Source organism: Passer domesticus, chromosome 4, assembly GCF_036417665.1.
Source record: "Passer domesticus isolate bPasDom1 chromosome 4, bPasDom1.hap1, whole genome shotgun sequence".
NCBI classification, from domain to species: domain Eukaryota; kingdom Metazoa; phylum Chordata; class Aves; order Passeriformes; family Passeridae; genus Passer; species Passer domesticus.
Window position 1 is genome coordinate 57,397,330 of NC_087477.1, and position 23,070 is coordinate 57,420,399.

General features: G+C 37.2%; 1 protein-coding gene across 2 annotated transcripts in view; it reads left to right on the plus strand.

Annotated features, from left to right (window-relative positions):
* The first annotated feature begins 217 nt into the window (after nucleotides 1–217).
* CHIC2 (cysteine rich hydrophobic domain 2) overlaps nucleotides 218–23,070 on the plus strand; it is a 30,248-nt gene continuing 7,395 nt past the window's right edge. The window contains exons 1-6 of one of the 2 annotated variants that reach the window (XR_010361297.1): nucleotides 218–528; nucleotides 7,174–7,228; nucleotides 7,368–7,523; nucleotides 20,085–20,141; nucleotides 20,308–20,367; nucleotides 21,621–22,914. Coding sequence is in view for 1 of the 2 variants with exons in the window: in XM_064418145.1 (XP_064274215.1) it covers nucleotides 410–528; nucleotides 7,174–7,228; nucleotides 7,368–7,523; nucleotides 20,085–20,141; nucleotides 20,308–20,367 (447 nt within the window). In the remaining variant the exon portion in view is untranslated. The remainder of the gene's footprint in view (nucleotides 529–7,173; nucleotides 7,229–7,367; nucleotides 7,524–20,084; nucleotides 20,142–20,307; nucleotides 20,368–21,620; nucleotides 22,915–23,070) is intronic. The other variant, XM_064418145.1, reaches the window with a different exon arrangement.

A 23,070-nucleotide genomic window follows, 5' to 3' on the forward strand; every position in this document is an offset into this window, starting at 1 on the left:
CTCTAGGAAGACCGTGCTCGAGCAGGGCCTTGGACCCGATGACCACTGTGGTCGCTTCCAGTCGTTCCGTGCCCCCGGGAGCGACACCCCCCACACCCCGGCCGCCCCCAGCCCAGCCCAGCCCGGCCCGGCCCGGCGCGGCTCGGAGCGGGGCGGGGCGGCCCCGGCCGGATGTTGTTGTTGTTGTTCCTGCCCCGCCCCTCGCCCCCTCCCCCCGCGGAGGGTGACGGGCGCTTCCCCGCCCGGAGCCGCCGCCGCTGCAGCCGCTGCCGCGGCCCCGCTGCCGCCCGGCTCGGCCCGGCCCGGCCCGGCCCGGGGCGCCCCCGCCGGCCCCTCCTGTGTGTCTCCCCGGCCGGCTCCCGCCGCGTCGCCCCGGCTCCTCTGGCTCATCGGACGCCCCGGCCCGGCCATGGCGGACTTCGATGAGATCTACGAAGAGGAGGAGGACGAGGAACGGGCGCTGGAGGAGCAGCTGCTGAAGTACTCCCCCGACCCGGTGGTGGTGCGCGGCTCTGGCCATGTCACCGTGTAAGGGCCGCGCCGGGGCCTGCGCGGCCGGGGCGGGCGGTGGGGGAGGCCCGGGCGGCGGGACGGGGCGAGGGCAGCGCCGGGCTCCTGGGGACAGCTTGGGGCAGGTCGGGGGGTGGGCGTGGGGAGCCCCGGGCCGGGGCTGCTGCCCTTGCCCGGCGTCCGTGGAGCTGCGAAGGGCTCTTCTCGGCCCCACTGGGCAGCTGGGAGCCGCCTGGAAACTCGCAGGCGAGTGTAAACCTCTAACTAGGCGCTGAGGAAACAAGACTGGCTTGGGCTGTGACTGGCAGAGGAATGTGAAGTATTTGTCCAAAATGATGAGCTGTCAGGAAGTAAGGTGCCTGTGTTCCTCTGTGTAACAGGTATGTGCCAGCACATGACCGGCTGGACAATTGAACAAGGTTGTTTATGTGCCTGTTACCCACTCCCATTTAACTTGTGGCTGCTAATATTCCTCTGAGGACTTTAACAAAAAGAAGGCATCTGTTGGTCAGATAGCTACATGTAAAATTATGTTGTAATTGGTGTGTGTTGTTTCACTGTGTTTGAAATAGAAGCAGCTTTGTTTTGTGTGTGTTTGGTATCTGAGTCTAGCAGCAAGTGACCATGGGCTTGTGTAGTACTTCTCAATAATGTAAGAGATGAGGGTATCATTCCTGCCATCAGTTCTGTCAGGCTCACTCCGTTGAAGTGTAGTAGTAGTTGTCAGTTACAATTTATAGTGTCAGAAGCTGAAATACAAACCTGGAGACAAAGCGCATAGTACAGACTTTTGGTTTCTTTTGTATTCATTGTTCAGCAGAACTAGGTTTGTAGTACAGACATAAAAGCTGAAGATACTGTGGTCTGCTTCTCTGAGTTCATAAACTCTTACTGACTTGACGAGTTTTTTTGGCGCTTGGGTATATTGTTGCTTTATTATTAGGTTGACACAAATGCTAATAGCTGGGCAGTGCAGTTAGCTGTCTAGTTAAAAACAGGAAGTTATGGATAGACTGAGAGAGATTTGGAAAGTTAGAAGGATGTAGATGGGGCCGGAGGCCAAGGAGGCCCTCTGAAAGAGTAGAAGCATGTAGTCAGTGTGTTCAACTTATGACTGTTCATTGTCAACAGAAGCTGTACCAGGATTCACTGAAAATGAGCCAGTAGCCTAGTCTGTTTCTGAAAAACAGAGCAAAACCACAATTAAATAGTTTTCATATTAGCAAATGAAAAGTACAAATAACTGAAACAGAGGCAAACACTGGTTTCTTCTCCAGTACTTGAAGGTAAGTTGTGCAAGACAAGATGAGGCCCCGTTAGTGGAATGTTGGGGAAGCTTGTGAAGCACTGGCTGTGACTAGTAAAGACCTTGTGGTTGAAGGATGGCTAACTTGATAATTGTTCATTAATAGTTACTAGCTCATTATTACTTTAAGATCTTCCTTGAAGTACTTGTTCTTTAGGTTTTGAATGAGCAATGAAATACCAGTGTATGCCTCCAAAATTAGGCAATTGATCTTCATCTACTTTCTTCACTGTGTCAGGTATTAACAGTAAACTACATAGCATCAGCCACTTTTACCTTTTTACAGCCTATAACTTTTTTTGGTCGTTGATCCAGAAGCTTATTACTAAAAGTTAGATCCCTTTTAGAATATTCATTTGGTGAATATAAGGAATAGGTCTAGTCCTGTGTACATGGTGAATTAGTCTTGCCAGTATAAAAGCATGTGTGCATTTTGAAGTTCTGACAAAAATGATCAGCAGTTAAGCAGATACTGGGTTGATCTTTCCCTGGCTCTGCAGTTTGAAGAGTTGCTGACTGCTGCTGCTGTGTGTATTTAAACAGAAGCTTTCTTTTCTAGTCTATTGTCATATCCTTTCTGATCTTACATAGAAGTCGTAATGTTAAGTTTAAAATATGTCAGTTCCATGACTACATATCAACATCAGAGAGACATTTACCATTACTTGATTTCATCCAACAGAGAATGGAAGTGTGTAAGTTTTCTAAGCTGAGTAATTAAAATCAGTTAAAGTAAAGCAGTTAAATATTATCCAAATAAAACATATGAAGTCTTTGCCTTTTGAGGATGTAGAACTTTTGGTTAGTGCTAAGTTTTGTCCTTAAACTCACTGTTTAAAGCAGGTGGCCGGCAATGCTAATATATTTTTTTAACATTGTTTTTCAAATACTCAGTTAAGCTGTTTTCACACCAACAGGGTTTTGATAGCTTGGTAGACAGGAGTAACATCACCTGGTTCCTGAAAATTTAGGTTCTCTCTTGTAATGACAAAAAATTTGAAAGCACTGTGAAAATAGAGGTCCTTACTTATAACTGAACTGAAAGTCCAAGGTGTGTCATACTTGTTTCTGAAATCTGTATTATGGTAGGAATGGAGGTACATGATGTGTTTGACATTGTGAAGAGAATATTTATGATAGGTGTCTGATAGTGTTTTCCAGTCTGTTTTCCAGTGATTGTTTTCCAGTTCCTCAACCAGTTGAGACATGTAGCATGTATGTAGCAGACTGTATTAACTAGTAATACTGGATTTATTCTTGCAGTGCTGGAATGATGGCGAGCCGTTGGGATATGCTGATGAATGCCTTTCTGTGCTGTTGTTACAGCACCTTATATTTTAATGCAAGATAACTTTTTGTGGGGGGAAAAAGAACTTATAAAAGATGTATTTATCCAAGTAAGTTTCTTTAATATTAAACTGAAGTCTGCTAATATATATTTTTAACCTGACTCTGTATCAAGGACATATGAGTGAAAACAGGGTTATGTCAGAACCATGTAGCATGTTAAGATTTGTGAAATATATATTTATTTGTTAAGTGTTGGGAACATGTGGACCTGAAGAGTAGAGTTAAGGCAGTGAAAAAATGGTTTAGTGTCCCCATAAGAGAGGACAAAGAGGAAGAGGATAGCATGTGTCAATTTTTTTTGTTAGGGTGATCTGAGCTGCATGCTGGAAAAGGTTCCAAATTGTCTGTGTCCTGTACTGTAAACTTCTGTACTTTAAAGTTTCCTCCTCTCACCATTTGTTTCTCCACCGTACACAAGGGCAGGAATTTTTCTGTACCTTTGAAGTGGAGTCAGGTTCCAGAAACGCTTGTTCAGCTCCAGGAAGGGTAAAGAAAGTACTGATGGATGAGGTGAGCATGGGTCTGGTGAAGACATGATGTGAAGTGGAAAGGCATGGAGCAAGCAGAGAAGGGTGCGTGTTGCTGGAGATGCAGTATTGTACTGAAGAAAGCTAATAGGACAGCTGTCTGAGGAAATGCATCTCCAAAACATTGATTTCCAATATTTTATTTTGAGGCTTACTTTTGCTATTTTTTTGGTCAGAGCAGTTATGTATTTACATTGAACATGTAGGAGTGTTTTGTGGAGTTTCTAATACTTTAATTTCCAAATTTCAGCTTGCAGTCAAGAGTGACAATTCTGAGATCACATAACTACTTACAATGTATGGTATGCTTTTAATGTATGGAGTCACCCTTTTTTACTACGTGCATATGGTGATAAGACTCTGATGTGTCAAGCTTAAAATGATGCTGGTAACTGTTTGAGTTAGCTTCAACTTTGCTACCTCTCCATGTATTAAATATTACCACAAGCCTTGAGTACAGGCTCTCAGTCTCTTTGCTTGTAACTGCAACCAAGTGTAACTGCATTAGTTTGAAGTTTCTGTGCCTCACTCTGCCTCAGTGTTTGTAATTTCAGATAGCTGTAGAGCTTTTCCAGTGGGAGTTGCTTTTCTCAGGCATGACTTTTGTGAGCTTTTTGAATATTTGTGTTTGGTGGAGCTGTCAATATTAGAATACTTTACAAATAGTTATTTAATTAACTAATTGTATAGTAAAGTGGTGTTACCTTTTAGTTTTTTGAGACTTGTGATGGCACCTGTGTATCTTGGAGTCATTCTCCAGGCTTGGCTGCTTCTAAAACGTATGTGAATCCAAGGGTTTTTTCAGACTTTGGTTTCCACTTCAACTTACTGGCAATTTCAAGTAGGGCATGACACTTAACTGATAGGGCATGACTCTGACATTTATATAACTTTTGTCTCAGCGCTTAGTTTCACTCAGCAGTTTGAAGAAAAGGTGGTTGGTCCTCCTGTCATGGAGTATTCAGAAAGATTTTCAATGGTAGCAATGTTTCCAGTAAAGTTTTCTTTGTTCTTTGTTGAAGTAGTCAACTTGCCATATGTGTTTCTGTGTAACAATTCCCATTTGTTATTTCACCAGTTCTGAGAGACTTACAGACTTGCAGAGCTACTGAAATATGGCAGATAACTTCTGTGTAAATAAGGTCTCCTGTGAGATCTTACTGCTGCCTTTCAGTATACAAAGGAGGCTTATAAGAAAGGTGGAGAAAGAATTTTTTGTCTGGGCCTATAGTGACAGAACTATGGGGAATAGTTTTAAACTGAAAGAGCATAGGTTTAGTTTGGATATAAGGATGAAGGTGATGAGACACTGGAACAGGTTGCCCAGAGAAGGTGTGGATGTACCATCCTTGGAAGTGTTTGATGGAACACTTGGGTCATTGGAAGTGTTGGTTGGATGCAGCTTTGAGCAGCCTGATCTAGTGACAGGGAGATTAGACTAGATGATTTTTGGTTCCTTCCAACACAAATAAGTTTATATTTGTATGATTCTACTGCCTGTAATCAATGATAGGAAAATTACCTGCTTACTTTGCCTTAAGACCCTATGAAAAAGTCACCTACATCCTCAAACTATGTAGCCCAGTGTGCTGCTGCAAACTTTGGCAACAGGTATTGCTGTATATGGATTACATGTAAGTCTGGCTGTTCCTGGTGTCCACTCTTGTACTCACTGGCAGCTGCAGCTATGTGAGTGATGTATACTTCAGCATTGTCTTTGCTTTAGTGTGTTCGTTAGGGAACTTGTGTAATCTTAGTTCAAATCTTTTGGCACTGCTTGCATCAGTAATGTCAAGTGGAAACACAACCAGAACTTTATTTTTAGCTGCACTTTCTTTTAACTGTTTTAAACCAATTTCTGACTAATTTCAGTCAGCACTCTGTTGTGGGACTTGTGGATGAACACACCCCTTACCCATTGCCTTCCTGAAACTTTGCACTTTAATCATATGTCCCCCTCAGCCTTCTCTTTTCCAGCTTAATGTCAGCCTTAGTCTATTGAGGCAGCTTCTTTATTCCCTTTATTATACTAACCTTCCTTCTCTCTGCCTTTTTCTAACTCCAAATCCTTAATGAAATGTGGATACCAGAGCTGCACCCAGTAGTGAATATGTGGATTTCATGGAGGGTCAAAATGATGTTAATCACTTTGGTGGTGTCCAGTATTTTATTGCTATTTCTGATGACTGGTGCTTGCATTGAGGTGATGTTTAGGAGAATCATGAGTGGTGATAAAAAATCTGTCCTGTGAGCTGTACCTGTCAAACTTCAGGGGAGTGTCACATAAGCATAGTTTAGGAATCCCAAAATTCACCATCTTTTATATATCTACCAAGAAACTCATCTGCCACTTTCTGTCCACTGGGTTTTATGAGGTTTCTATGGTAGCTTACCACATAACTGCCTATTTGATTACTTGGACAAAGTTCTCCACTGGCATGCAGATCATTCATTTCAGTAAGAAAAGAAAAACAAGCCTAAAACTCTGGGAAGTACCTAGCTCCTCGATAGCATATTGTGAAAGCAAATTATGTGAGTGCTCAAGACTCAGGTAAGCTTTTCTGCAATACAATGCAGCAATGTGTGATAGGTGTTGCTGCTAATATTTCAAGTCTTGAGCAGTTTAGTTTCTGATTTTTGTTTGTAGTATCTGATAGAGTGCTCTGGTTTATATTCAGAATTTTTTAAGTTACAACTTAAATTTTGCACTGACTGCTGTATACCAAAATTAGTAGCCAGTCACATTACTGATTTTATAGTCTGTATAGTCTCTACTTGAAGTTACTGTCCAGCCCAGATGCCAGAAAATATTCAGATTTTCTTTGAGGTTCATCTATTTGTGAACCCAACCGAACAACTGTAAGGTAGAAAACGTTTTTAATGGATAAGATGACACTCCTCTGACCTTTAGATTAGAAACCCAGTAGATTAAATAACTCCAGCTCATTTCAAACTGTTTCATAACTTTACATTTGTAGTTATTTGTTTTTTAAGCCATGTTTTGTTACATAGCATTTTGTGTTTTGAAACTTATTATGTATTTCTTTTCTGAAAATCAAGCTGATGTTTATTCCATTTTTATGGTTAGAACATTTGTATAGCACTGGATGAGCTTTTCTTCAAGATACATTTGTACTGGTGCAGGAGAGAGGTAGTTCCAACTGTGGCCTTAAGCTGCTTCCCTTTTCCCTTAAGTGCTTCACTTACCTCACTTGCCACTATTGCTTATAGGTTTTGCTGACTTTGGGGAAGAGTCAATAGTATCAAGAGAACTGTAAGAAGATACTATGGGCAAGATGGTTTTCAATCTGTGTACAATGGTATATTTTTGTTAGTATAATTTTAAGACTTTCTCTTAATTTTCCTGTAGTTAATGCTGTTACTGGTACAGACCCTGAGAGTATTATGAGGTGCTTGTAATTTGTGGCATGGATTAGGGTTATTTGTAATTTTGCTACAATCTAAATTTTGTTTTTGCAGGTTTGGACTAAGCAACAAATTTGAAGCAGAGTTTCCTTCATCTTTAACTGGAAAGGTGAGTATCTTTGAATAGAAATTTGGAATTGGAGTTCAGATTTTATTACAAAAACAAGTGTTCCAATTATAGGGTTCTGTAAAAGTAATAAAGTACACTGTAGTACTAGTTTGTTTCTTCTTTTTCATTTCCCTTGTAGGTTGCACCTGAAGAATTCAAAGCCAGCATCAGTAGAGTCAACAGTTGTCTTAAGAAGAATCTTCCAGTTAATGTGCGATGGCTACTATGTGGATGCCTTTGCTGCTGCTGCACTTTAGGTTGTAGTATGTGGCCAGTTATCTGCCTCAGTAAAAGAGTAAGTTGAATTATTAATACAATTTTTGATAATTAGAATTGTACTGGTTTTGTTCTCATTTTGGTTTTCTTTTCATTTCTCCTCCTTCACCATTAAAACCTGTTGCTAGAACGTAGTTAAATCACTTTTTATTTTGTACATTTTGATATCAGTTGTCAGCTGTACTGGTGAAAGTTACAAGATGCCAGTCAGGACCTCGAGCTTGTAACTCAATGAGAGGTGGTGTAGCTGAATGCCTTCTATAGCCATTTGTAAAGCTACTATTGTTATTGAACCAACTTTCAATAACAATAGTATATTGTGATACCCTGAGATTATCAGAATTTGCCAGTGAATAAGTGGCAGTTTGGTTTTGAGGAGCTTCTGATTACACTGTGGCCCAATAGAACCACGTTTTTTGTTAAAAGAGGAGTTTTTAAAAAGAATAGTTGATTTTTCTTTCTGAATTTTTCTTCCAAGCTTAGATGAGTAAGATGCTTTTATTTTTGGTTTGTTTTGTTTTTACATGACGAACTTGAAAATAGCCTTTTGTCTGTGTACACTTGGCACTTAGAACATTGCTCACAACAGAAGCTCATTACACATGCCTTTTCTCAGTGCAGTTAATTAGACTATCGTCCCACTTCTTCTGTGTGTGTGAAAATTGTCTTTGGCTGGTTCTATTTCACTGCTTTGCAAGAAGTCTCATCTTACACTCATCTCCCCACTATTTAGTGCTGTTCATCTTTCCATTTTCTTGCCTTGTATATGTTTTCTCTTGTGTTATACCTCTTTATGCTACAACTTGTGTACAATTCAGTATATGGACACTGTCATGATTTTCTTTATCAAAATCATAATTTTTAGAGTTAATAAGTAGAGGCATTCTGAAAAAAGATTATGGGATGAACATTGATTATAGCAAAACTGCTATGCATTTTTGTATCATCTATCTGTGTTAAGATCGAACCAAAAGAAAAATACTGGTGCCAGTGTGCATTATATCTAAGTTTTTTTCTCTTCAAGCTGTTGTAAACGAGTAATTATCCTGTAGCATGATCGTATATCCATAGCCCAAAAATCTGCTAGAAGAAATTAGAATCTGGTGATTGCTGTAACAGATAGGCAGGTGACTTCACTGGCTTGCAGAGAAGACCTTTACCATCCAAGGCCTAGCACTGTAGGTAACAAACACAAGAGAAGCATCCATTGCTGCTGTCCATGTTTCACTTCTAAATGCGAATGCTTGTGCTGTTACAAAGTTTGACCCAGTTTTCTCACATAATGTGTTGCAGCAGGAAATGATAACAGGATGTAACTTGGTAGGGGCTGATGTCACTCTCTGATGAGAAGCTGTCATCTGCTAGACTGGGTCCTATAATCAATTTTTATATGTTGTCAAACAATGTCAGAAAAAATACAAGGGCTTCTAGCATCTGGAGTCAGAAAACAGTTTGAAACTGAAGAGAGAGGTTCTGCGTGGGAGCCTGGTCAAGCAACAGTTAGAGAAGATGTATGAGATAAGGTAAAAAGGTAAGCTCTTTCCAAAAGGATAAATCTGGAAAAAAAAGCCCCAACCACAGATACTTTTTTCAGAGGAGGCTGGAAAGAGGATAATGATGTCATTGTTGCTGTAATATAAAATGCATAACAAGAGAATAGTACTGGAAAGGATATGAGCAGCAGGAGCGTGGACCCAGATTTGTGACTCAACTTCTCGAAGTCATCCTAGAGTGTGGCCCTGACTATCAGTAAATGTTGCATTTTTCCTGTTAAAGTTGGTACTGGAAGATATTTATGGACCTTTGCATCTTTTTCTGCACTTGGGTGTCCACCATCAGAGCAACTTAGGACCCAGCTGCCTAAACAAAGTATCTTGTGCCACTGTAGATGGCACAACGGCGCTAGACACTGATGAAGTTTGATTATTCTTCCAGAGTAAAAGTAATTTAAATCAATGTGTAGATTTCAGATCAGCATCACTTGTCCATGTCAGCAGCTTGCCAAATGAATGGGTCCTTACAGGGTAGTTTCTCAGATAAAAAATTCAGAACTTGGTGTCTGTTGGACATCTGAAGAATGTATATAGAGAAATAATTAACTTGTGTTCTAAAAGACAAAGTGAAAGGGGAGAATCTGCTTTCCCAAGCTCCTAACTCTTAATCCTGGAAATGGCTGAGAAGGAACATTTTTTCTGTGATGGAGGAGTTAAGGGGGGAAACTGGAATATTTTTCAAGGACATATTTGGAAATTCTAGTGTAGGAAACAAGCATAAGAATTTTTAATTGTTCTAGTCAGGGCTACTACTTTTACTTACAGAAAAATGGTGAAAAGTTACTGCCACTTGGATTGTTTGTATAGATACTGCCACTTGGATGCTTGTTTTGTCTTGGTAGATCTGGAGCAGAAAAATATGAAGTGATATAAATCCCTTAAATCTCTCTTACCTGGAATTATGGGGTTTGAATCCTGTAATAATAATAATAATAATAATAATAATAATTCAATCAGTATTGAATTGTATCCACGAGCTTCTGCATAAAGGAAAAATCTTAGGACTTTCTTAGGTTTATGTCAAAGTGCTGTGACAAGTGCAGGAAACTAACAATACATACCTTTCTAGAAGTGTGGAAAGTAAGAGACATTGCTTCTGAAAGCATGATGGGAGTGTTCCCATCCTCAAATTTGTGCAAATCATGTTTAATTGCACAAAAAAAATACACAAGTCTTCATATTTTTGCTTTTCTATTGAAATAGAGGAGTAACAAATTAGTTTTGTTGAATTACAGATATAGTGAGCTAACAAGTGGGAGGGTTTCTCAAGGAGTTTTTTAAATGAAACAACACTTTTGATATAGAAGTGGAATTTTTCTCAGAATGACCAATTAAGAAATGTCTGTTTTAATGAGTCTGAATCAATCTACCCTGATATTGAATTGCTGGTGTAGTTTGCAGCTCTTTTTCAGAGAAAGATTTTTTTTTTTTTATGGTTCATGTAGACAAAATGTCAATTGCAGCTTCAGATTTAGAGTAATTTTCTTAGTAATTTTTCTAAGAAAAAGGCAGAAAATTTTACTGCCTTTCATTGACTTTTTAAGTTCTAACATGGGAAAGTTATCACAAATGTAAGTACAAATGGTGAAAGTATTGAAAGTTTGTGTATAATTGGAATACCTGCTTCTTTTAATGCAGTGAAAAATAAAGTAATGGTCTATCTCTTTAAATCAGGAGGTACTTCAAACTAGGAATTAAGCCACAAATGTTTGTAAGTTTAATTGTTGATTATATAATTTTAATGTGTTTCCATGCAGTGAAAGCTTTCCTTTCACTGAATTTTTCTTTTCAGTGCTGGTTTTGGAGTCTTTGCATAGTGTTGTTTCCTTTCTCCATTTGCACTGAGATATTTGGAAAAAGCCTTCTACTCTTCAGCAATAAAATAACTGTTTTATTTGATTCAGGATCTTACTGCTTCTCTCCTTTATGTGGTCTTGATTTGATTTTAATGAATAAAAGCTGCAAGAAAGTTGCAGGAAGTACAGTCCCTCATTTGCAGATCTAGATCATAAATGATCTTAAGCAGTTCTACTCTTAGAATTCACCATCTTTTCTGGGACAAATTCTAGATTGTGCAAATGACCATTAAGTCTTTAAGTAGTTGTTTAAATAAAAAGAATGGCATAGTGAATTATAATTCAAAAAGCACTGCAGGCTGAGGTGCCCATTTGAAGCCACTTTTTCAAATGAATTGGTGCTCGTTTTCAGTATTAACTAAATGCTGTAGTTCCTGATGGGTAAATAGGATATATAATTTCAACTGAAACAGTAACAATGAAAGCTATGATAGCATTGCAGTACTGCTGGATTTCTTAAAAGCTGGCATTGTACAAGTAAATTGCATGTTTCAAATGTTTCTTGGACAATCTCTTAAAATGAATAGAATTAGATATTTAACAGTGTGATCTGTGCTAATACTTTCAAGAGCGATTTGTTTGTTTGTGAATTCACACAAAACTGATGAATGCTGCTTAAGCCTCATCATTAGTTGTCACTTTCATAGCAGTTCACCTCTTCAGAGTGCTGTATAAACATAGCTAATTACAACTTCCAAAGTATAAATTAAATATGTGGTGGAGGAGCTGGAATGAATTTTCTTAAATTTTATACTCATGTTTGTCAGTGGATGACACTAATGTTAAAATATGTTAGATCGGTTTATTGAATTTATGAATGCATTACATTTATTTTCAAAACTGAAGAAAATGTATGTTTTTCTCTTATGCCCATCTGCCAGGGACTTTGCACTGGAGGTACTCTTAATGGGATAATGCTTTTCTGAGGAGTTCCACAAGGCAATTACTTAAGACAAAAGATGCCTTGTTTTTGAAGTATCTGTTTAGACAGTTTACATTATAGTTCAGTTTGGAAGAATCTTTACATTTTAATGTATTTATTATGGTTACCCTAACCAGAGCACATATAATTTCTGTGTTGGCTCTAGTCAACTTAGTATAATTTTTTTTTTTAAGTGGAACTTGCATGTATCAAATATGCATTCTTGACTGTTGTTTTCAAATGTATTGAGGGGGGTTTTTAAAAAATATTAACTATGAAAGGAAACTTCAAAAAATCAGAAGATTCAGGCCTGGTGTATTTTACTTTAGATGTTATTCACTATAATTTTGGTCAGAAGAGTCACTAAGTCATCCATATACTCAAGTAGCTCAGCTTGTAGAACAAATGTGGAATCATCATGTGTATACCTGTGTGGTTAGTTTTTTTCTATATTTGAAATCGGATTTAATTTCCTTCACAGCAACCTACAAAAACTTACCAGGTTTTCATAAAGGTTATAGTACAGAGTTGGTGCACAGTGGGTTGTAGGAGCAGCTAGTTTTACCATGTCTTTTAGTTTGCAAACTTGCTTGGTGGAGGACAGGGCAATAAGATTGGCATGAAGCATACTTATAGAGAAAAGGAGACCACAGAATACTAGTTTGATTCTTTGTAGATCAAGTACAAACCTTTCAGTAGTCCAGAAATATGTATTCTGACATTAAATTTATGATTTTGTTTTTTCTTGATTTTATACAAATACTAAATATAGTGTATCTCTGGGATGTATTGTGAATATTCTAAATGCTATTTAAAATTCAATTACATTTTTAATTAGAATTATGTCTCTGAACATTTTAACATTAATCAAAACAATCTGGGTAAAATTAACATTTCCATGTTATAGTCTCTTTTATGTTGTGATGGCTAAGGTATATAAAGGGATTGTGCAGTGATTTGGGTTTAGTGTTGCTTTTGATATTGCTCTTCCTATCCAGATTGATGTGTTCCTGAAACTACAGGCATGAGTTGGGTGAAATTTGCATAGAGCTATTTTGAAAGAGCATGCTAAAATGCTCTAGTTAGTTGTAAGATTTGGAAATCAGTTTAGAAAGGAACATTTTCAGGGTTCTGTCTTTAGCAACTTCAAGATAATCCCAAATAAGGAACATATGCAAACACTGTTGAGGAAAGAATTAGAACACAAAATTACCTGAAATTTATATGATAAAATTAAACTCAGTAGAAAGCACTTGATAGAACAATGGCTTGTTAGACTGTTACTGTAAAACAGAAAACAAGAATGGAATTCTGGCAAGTGTGAAGTAATGACACACTTCTGTGCCTCTTCTCTTGATTTTTTCTCAAGGTACCCTAGGTCTGGAAAGTATTCACTTTTCCACTTTATGAAAACAAATCACAGTAAAATATTATTTCTGCTGAAGTGTAGCATTGTCAGTAACTCAAGCACTATATAGAAAGAAAATTATTTAATGAAGAAAGCAGTAGTTCAAGGACCATTACTGCTGACAAAAGTGTTGGGAGGATGAGTGGGGTGGTTCTACAAAAGAGAACAGTGAAGGAGTTAATAAATCTTGTATATACCAAACAACCGTAAAGTGTGAAGTGACCAGGTACTTCTAATTTTGTAGCTCATAAAAATATTTTTTGCTGAATTTTGTAATAAATTACTGAATCTAGAACAATAATGATGATGGGAAATACTAAGTTGCCAGATTTATTTTTTCTAAATTGGTAGAGTGGCTACAGGATCAAATAGTATTTTTCTGATTTGGCCCTCAGATGTACAAGGGACTGTAGGAGCTGTGCCTTTAAAAGGGATCATTCTCTTCAGCATGCAGACCAATGAAGTGATGGATTTCACAGTCTTCTAGGGAGTTTTGTCAAGTCGTGCTGCTTTTCTGTCTTTCTGGCCACGAGGCTTCCCTCCCATTCTTGGCCACTGTCCTTAAACACTACTAACAGCAAGAGTCAAAGGATTCCTATGCACTAATAAACTAAACCTGGGAATGTTCCTAGGAGTTGGTGCTTTATAATTTGTACTTCTAGGAGGGCCCCTGGCAGACTCTGGGTCTGTATTGTGTAACAGTTCATAGGCATTATCAGAATGCTTCAGGCACTATGAGTGGTTTGGAGGTTATGAAAACTTACTGATAGAGATGTAAGCTGTTCCTGCCAGCTGGCTTGAAATGAATGGGAATGTTTCTGGGCACAGTTTCATTTCTTAATAGAGATGTAACCAGAGATCCTTTAGCTTTTCAACCTACACTGGTCTTGAACTATTTTCCATGCCATACTCCTGGATATTTTGGAAATAAATGACAGGGACCAAAATTAACATCTCTCTAACCTTAAAAGAGGAGACAGAGGTGGAATTTTCATTAACATTCAGTGTAAAATCTCCCACAGAGAATGGTACCTGATGAGTTACTTGGTGGAGATTTGATCCTATTTTCATCCCTGTTATGGTCAATTCCATTTTACGTGTTCATTTTCTGTGGCCTTTTCAGTGAGAATGTCCTTCAGCGGGTGGTAGATGCTTTAAATTGTTGTGGCTAGATTTTAATAATTTCCTTGGAGGGATCAGAGTTTCATGGTTTTTTTTTTTTTCATATAATGACAGAATCAGAGCTAGAATTTAATCCTAGAATGAATGAGTTACAAATCTTTGAATTAAAGTTCAAGTAAATACATGAAGTGTAGTCATGATGCTTCATGGATCACTTCAACACCAGTCTGCCTGTGAAATGTGTTTTTCACCACATTTCAAGGCCTTCTTACAGGAAGTGTGTAATTTTTGCTAAGGTCAAGACTATTTCTGCTACAAGCCTTCTCCATATTATGAAATATTCACAAATGGTTGTCTCTAGTCAGTGTTACCTCTTTATACAAAGTAGCTAGCAACACTTCGTTGGTGACTTCGCTCTTGTAGGACGCCTAAAATATCCAGTGGCTAAATTATCAGCATATTGAATCTTTTGGATTTTGTATATTTGAGAGGAAACTTATAGAAGACTTTAATCAACTTCTAGGAACTCTCTTTGATAGTTTCTCTCTGCTGAGTGTTTCTGCTGCACACCAAAATGCCTTTGGAAAATACTTGTTCAGTATATCTGTCAGTTAGTACATTGGTGATAATACAATATCCTCTCCATTTTACTCCTGGATAATATACATGGGGTGTATGTTTCTGCACACCTTCTCTATCCTGCACATGTTTAATGGCTTTACTGCTTTCTTAAACACTCCAGGAATTTGACAAACAAGGCAGCCTCGTTAAGTGAGGAATCATCTCAAGTTTAGATATTAAAAAGTGTTACATGCAGTAGTGTCAAGTAACACTGAGCTTCTCTTTATATCAGTAAATAGTTTGGTGGAAGAGACCTTTCCAGAAAGTACCTTTCCAGAAAGTAATTGGTGTGATTTGGTTCACTAAGCTTTAAATTAATCTTTGTGATGTACCAACCCACAGTTGAGACCTGTACAAATGAGTTAGTTTATGGATCGTGTGAGATCATATCCTCAGGGATGTCTTCCAGAATGTGAAGTTTCATGAAGACGACTTGATGCCATCAGTTCTCCTGCTCCAGAATTCTATTGATTGTATTTCTCTCTGTGATCTGGAGCTGTGATCTGTGCTTTAGGCTGGACTCACTTTCTGCACGAAGTAATCAATCTAGTAAGGCAAAATGCAGCAATAGCAATCTTGTTGGACAAGGCAGTTATTTCAGGATCCTGTAAAAAGCACCAGACTGCTGCATTTATTTCCAGATATTCTTCATTCTGTTTAGTGTAGATTTCACTTGGTTTCTTGAATGGATGCTGAAGTGGCTTCTGGGTTGAGCACCCTTACAATGGTCTAAAATAAGAAATATCCTAACTACTAATAGGAGAAATTATGCAAGATGTCCATGTTCACCTATGCAGTAGAAGAGACACGTTTTCAAACTACTGTGCACTAAAGCAGATAGTCCAGGATGTTAGGATCTTAAATCACCTCAGGCTTCACCTTTGTGATCTTCTCCCTTCACGAATGGAGAATTCCTTAGCAACATGGCAGTCTTACCAATTTGCAGTTTACATTGGTTTACTTGAGGTGTAGTGTTCAAGATGAGGACATCCTCAGCACAGATGTACATCATTCAGTTATGTGTGCTTTGCATGCGGCTTTGGCATTTTTATGGTACCAGTATGGGCCTCAAAATTGGTTTGGGGGATGTTCTGGTGTGTTGAAAGTGAGCATATGTGACTCAGTTATCTTCTAACTTTCACCATTTGTGGTGATAGCTGAATTACTTGGGTACAAATTTTGTAGTCAGAATGAATAGAAATTCCTGCTTCTGTCATTTGAGTGAGTGGAATATAGTGATATTATAGATCCGACCTCTCTCAGGATCCATTGACTTTTTTTCTGTGGTGTATAATACAAACTCTGGCCATGTGGGAAGCTAACAAAAATCTGCCTAGTGTTGTCTCTTTGTTTTTTGAAATTTAAGCATAAAGTGTATTTATTCAGGGTGATATTCAAAACCAATAATAGTTGATTGTGGTAAAGTTTTGTATAAAGGAGTTTGAAAATCTCATGCTATTTGTTGGGCTAATAATGCACAACATATACATATGTATGTTTTCGGATGGGAAGTCAAAGATCAAATGCACATAGGGGAGAGTCTTTGGTTTTTCCCAAACAACTACAAATACAATTGTTAGTGGAGGACTGTGCTGCTATCCATGTTGTTTCCCCACATAATAAAGACAAAGGGAGGTTCTCAAATTAGCACCATTTTGGGAGTCATGTAAGATCCTTTTGTGTAATATTGTACCAGCCATCCACTGATTTACAGCAGGGCTTGAGGGGGCCTTGGCCCATTTGCTAGTGCGATTTAGTGCAGTGTGAGTGTTCCTGACCATGCACTGCCAGAGGGGTCCTGTTGCTGCACAGCCTTCCTGTCCAGAGCATAGTTCCATCTGGAGCTAACTGGGTAGACACTGCAAAGATGTAACAGAAGTGTCTTGCAGTTGGTAATATATTCAATGCTATCCTTGTTTCTGCGTGGAAAGTTCATATTTAGGCTTAGATTTTTTCTTCCGTGTTTGAGGGAAAAACTTTATTGTACTGAATCAGGAGCGATAAGCATTAGTGGAAGTGTACTCTGTGCTAGAGTTTTTTGGTAGTCTGGTTCTTCAAAAGACACCAGTATCTTTAAAGAATCATTTCAAGAAATATTTCATTAAACATTGTATCTAGACAGTTGAAGAGGTCTGTTTCACAAAATTCTGTGGATAGTGTTGAAGATTCTGTTTATTTCTTAAAATATATTATGAAGCATATTTTCTTACCCTTGGTAAGCTGAAAAGTGTACTTGAAATGCAGGTTTTTTAGTTACTCAAATATTGGACTGGGTTTTTAAGAAAAAAAATGAAAAGCTGGATAGTATTAAATCTTCCTAATAAGCAAGTCTCTCTTCCACTTAATTTGTGCTTTTGTTGTGGCTAACAAATAATTTGCTGTATGGGTTTTTCTGTACACCATTGATAGAATATACAAGCTTGTCATCCTAGTGTGCTGGAAATGCTACACTCAAATCAAGTGTTCCTTTCTGGTTTTGTATATCCTCACCTGCTCCTCACTGTAAATCATTGAGATGTCAAGAGCAGTGATTAATTAAGCTGCACGTGCAAGTGCTTTTTTTCACCTGTCAAGTAGGAAGAAAACTTACTATAGTGAATTGTGTGATGCTGTTTAATGAATTTCTTTTTTATTCCAAGCTCTGAGGTTTGCAGAAATATTTTACAGTCTAATTTTCATTAACGTTTCTGTATTAGTAATATGGTGTGTTTGGGAGCTATGACTATTCCAGATTATACTGTAAGAAGGGTAAGTAATATTTAAGGCCCTGGGAAGATAAAGAATCATGGTCTCGAGTCTGCATGTATTTTTATCTCATGCTAGTCAAATGACTTTAAGCTATTCTCTTGTTTGAATAAACCAATTAATAGTACCTATCAATTTCTTATTTATATTTATGTATTGTAATATAGATGCAATTTTATTGGAATTTGAAAAGCTTGGATGTTTTTCAGTCTTTAGGGCAAACAATGAAATTAAATTGTATAGTGATCTTAATCTATTATTAAAAGGTCCTGGAAAGGAAGATTACAAGGTAGATTCAGGTTTTGAATCAGTTTTGCCATTGGTTTAGCAGCGGGTGGGCAGGCAGATGCCTGCTCAGAGTAGAACCTATTGCCATTTTTCACCATTGATAGAGTAGCCTTTCAGAGTCAATGAGCTCTGTCAATGTGAGCTTGTCAAGGCTACAACTTCATAGACCTGAGAGGCGGTTTGAGAGGTCAGCCCTTTTCAGGTTTGCTGTGATGCAAATGAACTTTAATGCTTAAACAACTATTGGAATTTTTATGTCTGCTCCTTGTTCTTTTTTCTTCACAAAGTCATTGACGAGACATTCAGTGCTTTTTAAATTGGAAGTTGCATTGTGCTAAAGACCTAGTACAGATTTACGGAGGGCTGAAAGCAGTTAGATCATGTTCTTTTCATGGTGCGATTAGAATCAAATCGATTTCCCTACAGCCTTCAGCATTCAGATGGCAATTTTAACAAAGCTTGGGGGCTAGACAAGGGACAAAACGACTGAACTGAATGTTAATTACACTCTGCAGCCTTATTTTCTTTTGATTTGGAGCTGACTGGCAACTAAATTAACAAAAGTGTGACCATAACTGCTGCCCTATTTTCATTTAAAAGGAGAGCAGACTCTAAAAGGCTATCTTTACAAAGAAACAAGTGAGGTCTACTGATTATTGTTAAAGGGCACTGTCTTTAAAAACATAATAATAAGAATAACCCCAAAAATACTCAATTTCCAGTTGATGTGATAAATTAGTCACTGGTTTGTCCACCTTTTGATAATTCCTTGGCTTGTGATTTTAAAATAAAACATAATAAAAAAATTGCTGTAATGAATACTGATAGATAGCAATGATCTAATTTTTAATCATGTGACCACAGTACATGCTTAGCTGTGTTTCCCCACAACTGCTTCAGTATTAAACTAGAGGATGTTTGGAAACCAAGATGTTAATATTTGTGGGGAAATGAACAATTTGTTGTCTAATTTTTATTTTACTCAGACATTTTTGTTTCTCATGGCAGCATTTAGTTTGTTTTGTTAAGGTTCATTTACTGTATTAGTATTTTGTAGTAATAACAGCAAGATGCTTTCTTATCCTTTCCCCTGACCCCTCTCTGCCTTGTAAGGAAGCTGCAGCTGCACTAAGTTGTATTTGATCCTTGTCATTGCTCCATCCTTTTGCACCTGCAGCTCTGTTGGTCTCATCTTAACACCTGGCACCATGAATTATCCTCTTTTTATTCACTGTCTGTAGCAAATCCCATTTAGAGCTAAGCAATATATATTCTGGCAGTCAAATGACCATAAATGTCAGAATGTATTTCTCCAATGTAAATATAACTGAATAATTATATTCAAAATGCTGTGAAACTTTGCAGCACAGAATGTCCTTTAATTCTAGCATGCATAATCTTAAAATGCTGTGCAGAACAGCTTTCAGTGTTCTCTATCTGAAATGTCAAGTGTGGATGACACAGGCAGTAAACCTTGCACTCAGGTTTACATTTCCTTTAGAATCCTAAATATTGGGTTTGCTCTCTATGCAGATCACAAACTTAGTAATGCTTATTTGTGGAATTTATTGTAACTTTCTGCATTTGCTTTTTTACTCTCTAAAATCTGGATGTAAATGTAACAAAAATTCCTCATTTAGAGTACTGTGTATTTGCACTTCACCTACAGCACTGCAAAATAGTTTGCAACATTTGTGAATTTATATGCTGACCTTAGAAGCAGTACATTTAAATCACTGATCCTGGGGGAGCAGTGTTCCTGCTTTTCATACTTAGATCACTTTGAAATTTCTATGATTTTAAATTTAAAACTGCCATATCAACCATGGAGCATACATATCAACAGTTTTTGTTCCAAAGTGATTGAAGGTACTTACTCAGCTATCACAAAAAGTAGTTTCTGTTCTAGATACTATTTAATACCAGACAAGTTTTGATCGTACTACAGACCACCTTGTACTCAGTCACTGTCCTGTACCTCTCTCCTTTTCACACAAAAGCAGCTGCAAAACAAAGTTTTTCTAAAACCAGTCAAGAGTAAAATTCTTTCTCATTTGTCTTCCAGACACGAAGATCGATTGAGAAGTTATTAGAATGGGAAAACAATAGGTTATACCACAAGGTGAGTGCCGCAGGGAGCAGCTTCGTACTGTTGGAGTTTGAATTGCACAGTATGGAAACAGATGCTTTTGTTGAACGAAAAATATGAAAGGTGAACAAATGGGCTAGTCTGTGTGCTGCAATAAAATACAGCTCATTTTTCTTCTTTTTCTTTCCTCCTTGTCTAGCTGTGCTTGCATTGGAGACTAAGCAAAAGGAAATGTGAAACGAATAACATGATGGAATATGTAAGTTAAAGGGCTGTTTTGTGAGTTTCTCTATTAAATGATCATTTATTTTGCTTCTGATCTTATTCTTTTCATGATTATTAATCAGTAAAGGTGTCAGGAGCTTAATCGCCTGAGTGCAAGGATTTTCTACGGTTCACAGATGCATGGTTTCATGTGCAGGACTGATTTATAAAGTTATGAATGACTTGAAAACAACGCTTCACTGTGTTCTGAAAAATAATAAATTAATTGCCAAGATAAAATAGCTTGAACATGTGCTGATGGAGTGTGAAATTTTAGATGCTGTATAAAGAATAACCACAACTTTGGTTACGCAGCAAGTCAGATATGGTTATTTTATATAATGCTAATCAAGTCCAAAAGTATGGAAGAAGACCTTTCAACTAAGCTGTTGGAGCTAAAGAAACCTTTAGCTCCTTTTTTAGATTTTAACCTTTAAACCTTTTTTAGATTTTTAACTGCCCCTTACCTCAACTATCTTGAAAGTATCTTTATCTCCAATTGGTGTCACTAAACTATTTTCAAGTCAGTCTCTGGAGTTTTAATCTACTTTAGTCTTTGGCTGAGACTCTATAAACCCGTCTTGGTAATATACAGTGAGAAGTTATGTGTGGTTTAAAATTAATGATGTCCTGTGTAGGATTTCAATTTGTTTAGCTTGCAACTTGTTCTTTTTGGTGCTGTTCTTATTTCCATTTTCAGTATATCTAGGAAGTACATAGGATGGATGAAATTAAGCAGCTGAAATGTAAACAACATTAGAATTTCCACAATTTCTTCTAATGCTTTAGTAACTAGGCTGTAGGAAGGTTAGGTTTTTAAAAATAAAGATTAGCTTTGGAGAAATATCTACTGCATTAGGTCTAGCTTATCTGTGATCTTCCATTGCGCAGCACTTTATCTGTTCTTTAAAATAACAAAGCTACAGTACCTATCAAATTTTTAAATCTGATTCAGCAGTTTAAAATTATATTAAAATTATCTTTATCTTTTAGTCTTCTCCTTTTCCCTGTCCCTCCACTAGATCTTATCTCTTGCCTGAAATACAAGATCTTCAAAAAGTATTTTTTACAGAATGGCTCTGTTAAGTTCACTGAATAAGTACTTACTGTAAAATTTAGTCTACTGAATTTTTTATATTATATATGTAGGTGAGACTGAAAATGGAATAAATAAAATTTCAGAAAATAGACTTCAGCTTTGTCTAAATTAAGCATTTGTATTTGGCTGAAAATTTTATTTTTCTACAGGAAACATTGTCAAACCCAATGTTCTGCAGATTCAGTTGGAAAAAAAATAATGTGAGTTTGTAAATACTATGGCCCAGCAACATTTACAGATGAATATTCATTCTATCAAATATATTTTCAAATCAGTTGACCTGCTTACTATAATAATATATCTGCTTACTATAATAATATATGTATGGGCATATAGTTTCACAGGATAAAGGTCAAAGATTTTATTTTCAATTTGTGACATGTCAGGTATTATCTTTGGGTATATTTGATGAGATAATTTTTACAAAACCTCAATGTGACATTTTCTCAATTTCAGTGAACTGATTTGCTCGGGTCTTTAAAAACAGCTCCTAGTATGATTGTGATTTAATTTTAAATAATAGATTCCTATCCTCAACTTTTCACTAAACAGACAATTAAAATTAGACTCTTGTACCCAAAATTTGGTGCTTCACCAAACTGAGGTTTGAAATCCGCTGTAGTAGATGTTAAATTAAATAAATAATTAATTAAATTAAGAAAGACAAGATATTCTTACACCTTTGACATAAACACAGTGCTTCAGCTTTGTTTTCTGCTCCCTTGTAAAAAACTTGCCTGAGAATCAGAAGCCCTGGTATCTCTACAGAATCCAGTGGTTGACTTGGGTCAGTGATCAGTGGATTTTGAGCAGTTTGCTTTACTTCTGAAAATAAGTCACTTCTGAATATCTCAAAAAATAAACTTGTATACCTAATTTCAGGATTTGTAATTCCAAAAGTGCTTGCCTTAGTAAGTCTCCAATCTTATTTCTTTTATTTTCTGAGGCTTTGTATGCTTCCAGAGCTAGAAGTCTTTATTTTCTAAGCAGCTAAGTTGTATTCTCCTTTACATTCACAAACATTGAGAAATAATTTTTAACTTCTTAAAAAGGTGAGTTTCCCTTACAGGTAAATAAAATCCTTATTTTTATTACCAGATGCATTTTTTTATTTATAAATCAGATCATGCTGCTGTGTTATGACTGTCTCCAAAGAATGAATGTGCACAAGTCAACATTTTCTTCAAGCTTCCTATTTAAGGAGGATAAATACTTGGATTGTGTTCTGGAGTGGACCCTATAGTGTACTTAGCTGAGAAAAATGTAGTTTAAATTTGAATTGAGACCATAAGAATAATCATGCAAAACCATTAGTCAAGTTCTTCTTAACTACTTGAACATTTGTAGATATGGGAACTTTTCAAAAGTTGATACACTTTTTTATACAGGTATTGAACTATAAACATGATTTAGAATCCTGTATTAAGTGGCAACAATTCTGAAGTAAGTTAAATTGCAATTGAAAACTAACTTTTCATGTATTGTGCATTCAGGAGGTTTGTTTATTTTTTAATGAATGCATTTATCTCTTTTGTAATTTTTTCCCGATAAATAAATTTCTGCATAATAATTCTTTAACATAATTAGCTTACATCAATT